The 6,549-nt window shown below is 28.3% G+C and overlaps 4 protein-coding genes across 4 annotated transcripts, besides 5 other annotated features; 1 reads left to right on the top strand and 3 right to left on the bottom strand.

The window, feature by feature from the left end:
* Window positions 1-196: 196 nt before the first annotated feature.
* On the bottom strand, window positions 197-1,555 carry EDI_152320 (uncharacterized protein; the record flags this gene model as incomplete). Its single annotated transcript, XM_001741558.1, has 1 exon — window positions 197-1,555. One exon carries the CDS (start codon window positions 1,553-1,555, stop codon window positions 197-199), a length of 1,359 nt encoding a protein of 452 aa, XP_001741610.1.
* Window positions 1,556-1,674: 119 nt separating this feature from the next.
* Window positions 1,675-1,745: a sequence feature (AT_rich).
* On the bottom strand, window positions 1,733-3,706 carry EDI_152310 (villin, putative; the record flags this gene model as incomplete). Its single annotated transcript, XM_001741557.1, has 1 exon — window positions 1,733-3,706. One exon carries the CDS (start codon window positions 3,704-3,706, stop codon window positions 1,733-1,735), a length of 1,974 nt encoding a protein of 657 aa, XP_001741609.1.
* Window positions 2,903-2,946: a sequence feature (AT_rich).
* Window positions 3,227-3,416: a microsatellite.
* Window positions 3,505-3,570: a microsatellite.
* Window positions 3,707-3,872: 166 nt separating the features above from the next.
* On the top strand, window positions 3,873-4,955 carry EDI_152300 (uncharacterized protein; the record flags this gene model as incomplete). The annotated part of the gene is made up of 1 exon (XM_001741556.1): window positions 3,873-4,955. The coding sequence occupies one exon, from the start codon at window positions 3,873-3,875 to the stop codon at window positions 4,953-4,955; it is 1,083 nt and encodes a 360-aa protein (XP_001741608.1).
* Window positions 4,948-4,975: a sequence feature (AT_rich).
* A 117-nt stretch (window positions 4,976-5,092) lies between these two features.
* On the bottom strand, window positions 5,093-6,233 carry EDI_152290 (NAD-dependent deacetylase, putative; the record flags this gene model as incomplete). The annotated part of the gene is made up of 3 exons (XM_001741555.1): window positions 5,093-5,317; window positions 5,370-6,012; window positions 6,067-6,233. The coding sequence occupies 3 exons, from the start codon at window positions 6,231-6,233 to the stop codon at window positions 5,093-5,095; spliced, it is 1,035 nt and encodes a 344-aa protein (XP_001741607.1).
* Window positions 6,234-6,549: the final 316 nt, after the last annotated feature.

Below are 6,549 nucleotides of genomic sequence, written 5' to 3'. Positions count from 1 at the left end.
ATAAGATGATATAAAAGTAAACCAAATTGAAAAAAAAAACAATTAAAATCACTTTGTGAACGATTAATTTTTGGATTATTCAATTTTTTCATATTTAATTCAGAAACAATACTACCCCCCATTTTCTTTTGTGTTGTTGAAATAAATAAGAATGATTAAGCTTATTACATCTTGTAAAAGAAATAAGATGATTTGATTAATCAATTTTCTTTTTAAATGAAACCTTTGGACAAGCTTCTATCTTGTCTATAAGTCTCATTTTACCGTAAACATTCAATGTTTGTAATTTACGACACTGAATTAGTGTTAGTTCACATAACGGAATTGGTAAATCCAATTCAGAAATTTTTGGTCCATGAATATATAGCTTTGTTAATTGAGTAAGATTCTTTGTACTTATGACATCGATATCTACAGACTGAATTTTTAATGAATGAAGGGACTGAGGGAAATCAACTTTATCATCAGATATTCCAACAACCTCAAGACAATTTAATTGGTTAAGATAAGAAAGTCCTTTTCCAATATACTGGCCATTATGAAGAATAATAATATTAGACAAATGACGTACAAACTGATTTAAAACCAAATAACGTATTTGAGCTGGAATTTTTATAGACCTATTTTCTAGGTGAGCAAATAAACACAATTTAGATAAAGAAGTAAACTGAGAAAAATTAAAATGTAGTTGAGTTAAATGTGAATGTTTAATATCAATTGTTAATTCTATTAAATTAGAACATTCAATAAAAGGGTTGTGGGTTCTTAAACTAACTATAGAAAATGAAGGAAGATTAAAGGATTGTAAAGATGGTAAATATAATGAAAGTAATAAGTTAATGTTATCATTTGAATTATATTCGTAATCATTAAATAGTGATTGATTTAATACTATTTGTTTATTATCTATTTGTTCATGATATTCTTGATAACAACTAATCAAATTAAAAGAAGTATATTCTTTATTAATCTTATTTGTATATAACTCGATTAAATTATTTGGTTCAATGACAACATGAATATTCGTTCGTTCTTTTTGAATGAAATGACACAGTTTCCAATCAAATAACTTAAGAATAACCAAATTATTTTTAATTATATTGACACTTTCTAATTGGTCAATAGCAAATTCTTCTGATTGAGTTATAACAATCTTTAATTCTCCAAATCCAATATCATCAAGATTAATACAAAGTTTAGGTGTAACAACATTAAGTGAAATAATAATTTCTAATAAATGTCTGAAAACATTAGGTGTAATAAGTTCTTCAAAAGATAATGTCTCATTTTGATCTTTTAGAATTTTTAGTTTTAAACATAGTTCAAATTGGTTAATATAATTATCAAATTGACTTATAGGTAATTCTAAATAATTCTGTTCTTCAACTTGAATAATTGTAGAAGAACTTGTTATTGATTTGTAATGAAGAAGTACTTCATTTGGATGATGTTCAACAATATTAAAACATTTTTTATTAACACAGATAAATCTATTATAATACCTTTGAGGTAAATATTCTACAACATCATACAATGAGTGTTTGTCTAATTTCATTAATCTTCTAATTAAAACAATTTAAGTTTTAAGGGTTTTATTGAAATAACAACATTTTATTATTATTTTCGTTTTATATAACGTAAATATAAAAGACAACAATTTTTATTAACCAATAGTTTTATTATAATTACCTTAAAATTAAATAAAAAAAAATATTAAAATTCAAGAAATTAATTAGAATAATTTTGCTTTTCTTCGTTCAGCATCTTTTTTCCATCTTGGTAACATATTAAATTCGCTTCTTTCCATTCTGAAAACTCCTTTAAATTCATCGTCTTTCAAGTACTCTTCTAAACAAGAACGGTCCACCCAATCAGGAAGTTTATCACTATTAAGGAGTTGAGCATAACCGAAGTACTTTCCATTATCAGTAAATATATTTTGTTGAGTTTCTCGATCAACAATTTTACGTTGATCCCAACCTTTGAATTGTAACCTGAAACGAACAGGTTCTTGTCCATTTTCAACTTGAATAACGGGTGTGTTGACTGATCTTCCATCATCACTATATTTATTATAAGCTAATGCTGCTGAAGTAACTTTGGCTCTATCTTCTTTTGGACAACCAGTTCCATAATAAACAAACACCTCATTAAAGGTATCAAGAATAAATGCCTTTCCATGAGTCAGATCTTCTTGTTTATATGACCTTAACTCATTGCATAATAATTCATTATCTTCTGATGTATAAAATTGGAATAAACGAGCTTTAAAGTCATGCCTTCCTTTTGGATAATTAATCATCTCATTATTTTCTCTCTTTAAATCAGCCCATAATTTGTCATCATTCTTTGAAGTTGTTGAATACCATCTTAATTTACCTTTTGAATAATCTTTAACATCTTTAATAGCTTCAGCAACTTGAACTGCCATATTACATTCTAGTCCATATACCATGGATACTCTATTATTGATATTGGCATGCATTTTAACAACATCAGCACCATAAACATCTCTTAACTTTTCATAGTCAGCACGTAATTGTTTCATTTCATTTTCAACTCCTTTAACATATCGTTGATGTTCTTTTTCCATTTCTTGTTGTCTAATTTTAAGATTGTTATTAACCATAACTAAGTTATCAATAGTTTCTTGCATAACTTCTGGTGATGGAAATACCTTATGTTTTAAAACTGATAATGTTTCAGTAAATTGCCATTTATTTCCATTATCACCAGTAATCTCACCAATATAGGCATCATCTGATCCAGTAATACCAATTGCTTTAACACCAACTTTAAGAACTGGCATTTTTAATTCATCAGGCCATTCTAGATTTCTTGATGGTTTAGTATGGAATAATGGTTTTTCCTTTTGTTTTCCACGATACAATTCTAAATCTCCTTTTAATAATTCTATTTCTTTAATATTTTCTTTAATTTTATTTTCAAGTTCAATTTGTCTATTTCCTGCACCTTTCTGGAAATCTTCTTTTTCTTTTGTTAATGCTTCTACCTGTTTTCTTAATGCCTCATTATTTGCCTTTAATTCAATTAGTTGAATACTTTGTTTTCCAGAACGAATTTCGTCTGTTTGTTGTTCATTATTTAATGTGTTTTGATTTCCTTGTTTTGTTTCAGTTGAGTCTTTAGTAACTTCTTTAGTTCCAATTAATGTTGCTTGTTTTAATTTTTGTGCGGCTCGTTCAGTTCTTTCAGTTACAGAAGATCCTTCTAATGCTTTTCTTTCTTCTTCTAACCTTTTTCTACGTTCTTCTCTTTCTTTTTTTCTTTGAGCTTCTCTTTGTTCTTCTGCAATACGAAGTTCTTCTTCTCTTTTTTTTCTTCTTGCCTCCCTCTCTTCTTGGGCTTTACGTTCTTCTTCTGCCAATCTTCGTTTTTCTTCTTCTCTTTGTCTTTGTCTCTCAAGTCTTCTTTTCTCACGAGCTTCTTCAGCTGTTTCAGCACTAGTACTTACTCGTTCAGCTCTAGAAGTACTTGAACCTGCTTTTTCTTTTTCTGCTGCTTCTCTTTCTTCTCTCTCTCTTCTTTCTCGTCTTTCTCTTTTCCTTCGTTCTAAATCAGTTTCTGCATCAACACCCTTTGCTCTATTTGTAATCTCTTTTATTTCTTGATTTTTTGCTAATGTTGCATCATCAATTCCCTTTCTTTCACGAAATTTTTTCATTAAATCAGTCAAATCACTCATTTTGTAGCTTTGTAACTTTATTAAGTTCTTTCTTTTCTTTTTTCCTTTTGTAAAATATTTAATGATTGTCTTATCATTTTAAGATTGTTTCATATTCATTCTTTTTTGTCAAATATCACTTATTCTTCATTCAGAACTAAAAATGATATAACAATAAAAAATAAAAATGTGCGAAAGATATATTGCTTATGGAGATCAGTTTTACCTTTATGAACCAATGCTTGCTTATCATTGTTATGAGTTTGGGAGTCAATCAAAAATGCAAAATGATATAGTCTTATCAAAAAAGACATTGTTAAGACAAGCATTGGGAAACACCATTGATGATCGTGAATTTCAAACTAGTTATATTAAAGAAGTAATCAAAAAATATTATTTATCAGGTCAAAACGTTTTCAAACAAAACCCAGAATCAGCAAAACAAATATTTCTTTTTGTTGTTGATATGATTGATTTGTTAAATGCTTTCATTCCTCTTCCAAATGAATTCCAACAAGTTAAAAATTTTATTGTACTATCTCATTTTATCCCTGAAGGTGTTACCCTTGTGAAAGATATCTCAATTCCTCAACAACCTATTCAAAATAATTGTTCCCCTCATCACTATAACACTAACCCATTTCCAGTTCCAAACTCTCAGGTTACTCAACAGAATTTATTCCCTACTCCTTCTCAACAGAATTTATTCCCTACTCCTTCTCAACAAACACAACAACTAAAACAAAACTTGTTTCCTGTCCCAATCGAACAACAATCAGTCAACCAAAAAAAAGAACAACCAAAACAAAATTTGTTCCCAGTTCCTTCTCAACCAAAACAACAATTACCTCAACAAAATATTAACTTGTTCCCAACTCCAAGTAATTCTACTAAAGAAAGTATTACCCCTGTTTTTTCTCAAGAAATTTCTTCAACAGAAGAAATAAAACAAAAGACATTTACTGTTAGTACTAATCAACAACCAACATTATCAAAATCAGTACCACCACTAAATCAATTACAAAACCAAGTTCATACACAGCCAAAAAAAAATGAAAAGATAGAGTATAAACAATCTCCTCTTGTTAATACAATTCAAAGTCAAAACCCAATTCTCTTACGTAAAGTTAATATCAAAAAAAATATTAAAATTGAAGACATAGTAGCTGCATGGAGTATAGTTAATAAAGCTAAAGATTCATTGCAAATTGGTGCAATAGAGAAAACAAAACAAAAAATTTTAGAGGCATTACAATTGCTTGAAAATTAATTAAAAAAACTTTTTTTAAACCAATTTCAAACACAAATAGTTTAACTTGATTGTGAAATGAAATCAAAGAGAAGAAGAAAACAGAGTAACATTTCTTTTATTTAAGAAAGACAAATAGATGATAATAATACTTGCTTTTATTCAAACCCACATTCATCTAAAGGGACTGAATGTCTTCTAAGAGTTGGTTCGTATTCACTAACAACAGGTGTTTCTGTACCATCAATATTATCTAAAGTTGATATTTTTAAATTTTGATGGAAGACATTATTATAAAATGTTACTAACATTGTAACGATAACAATAGCAAATGAATATGATAACAGCCAAGCACGTCTTAATCCGTTAAACCTTTTTTCTCTCTAACTAATAAATTTTTTTGAATAAAAATATGTTACTTAAACAAATACAAACTATTTCTTTGATTTTATTTGCAATCCTTGGAACAATTTCTTTTAAATCTCCTCTAACAACAAAATCAGCGTATTCGTCCATTGGTGTTTTTGAACAATTAATAAATGCAACTTGTGCCCCACAATGTTTTGCTCTAAATGGAATTATATTACAAGGAGCAACTTGTAATGATGTCCCAATAACTAACAAAAAATCAGTTTTTGTTGACGCTTCAACGACTTCATCATATGTCACACGATCTAATTTTTCTCCAAAAAGAACAACATCAAGTTTTAATAGTCCACCACATTTTGGACATCGTGGAATGCATTGACTTGGAGGTACTGGTTTTGACCAAATGTCATTATCAGCCCTAGAAATATAATCACAATCAATACAATAACACGCCCTCCCACTCCCATGCATTTCAACAACATTTTTTGATCCTGCTTGTTGATGTAAACCATCAACATTTTGAGTAACTATTGTTTTAACAACTCCAATTTTTTCAAGTTCAGCAAGTGCTTCATGAACATGATTTGGGTATGCAGTAATTTTATGAATTTCTTCTGTCATTTTCCAGAATAGCTCTGGATGTTTTTTAAAGTTAGAATAACTTCCATAAACAGAAGGGTCATATCTTTTCCACAAACCATTAGATGATCTTGTTTTATTAGTTTATATTAACTAATTAAAAATCCCAATAGAAAAGACAAACCGAAAATCAGGGATACCAGATTCTACTGAAATCCCAGCACCAGTTAACACGGTCACATTTTTTGATTTCTCCATTGAACGTGCAATCATTTCAATGTCAATATCAATGCTATCATCAAGGCTATTGTACAACTCTAATTCTTCTAACCAATTACCATCTATTGACATTACTGAATTAGAGAATTTATAGATGACAGTTTCATCATTTTCCTTTTTTTTGATTTTCAAAACTTCTTTTTGATTAGATTAATTTTTCTTTTCTTTCTGACAAACACAAATCAATTATTCATTTTTTTTGTTTTAGATCTTTACTATCACAGAAGATAAATAAATTTTTGTTATTTCTTTTAGCAATACTGAAGGGAGTTTTATAATAATAATAAGTATCTATTCATATGAAAAATAAAAACAAAGACGTTCTATCAAATAAAAATGAAATTTTGTTGTAGTCCATAAAGGTTTTGTAAATTTGAACATAGCAAAT

The sequence above is a fragment of the Entamoeba dispar genome, genomic scaffold (genome assembly GCF_000209125.1).
Source record: "Entamoeba dispar SAW760 scf_1105229463793 genomic scaffold, whole genome shotgun sequence".
Classification (NCBI taxonomy): Eukaryota; Evosea; order Mastigamoebida; family Endamoebidae; genus Entamoeba; species Entamoeba dispar.
This window is presented reverse-complemented; position numbering and strand designations above follow the sequence as displayed.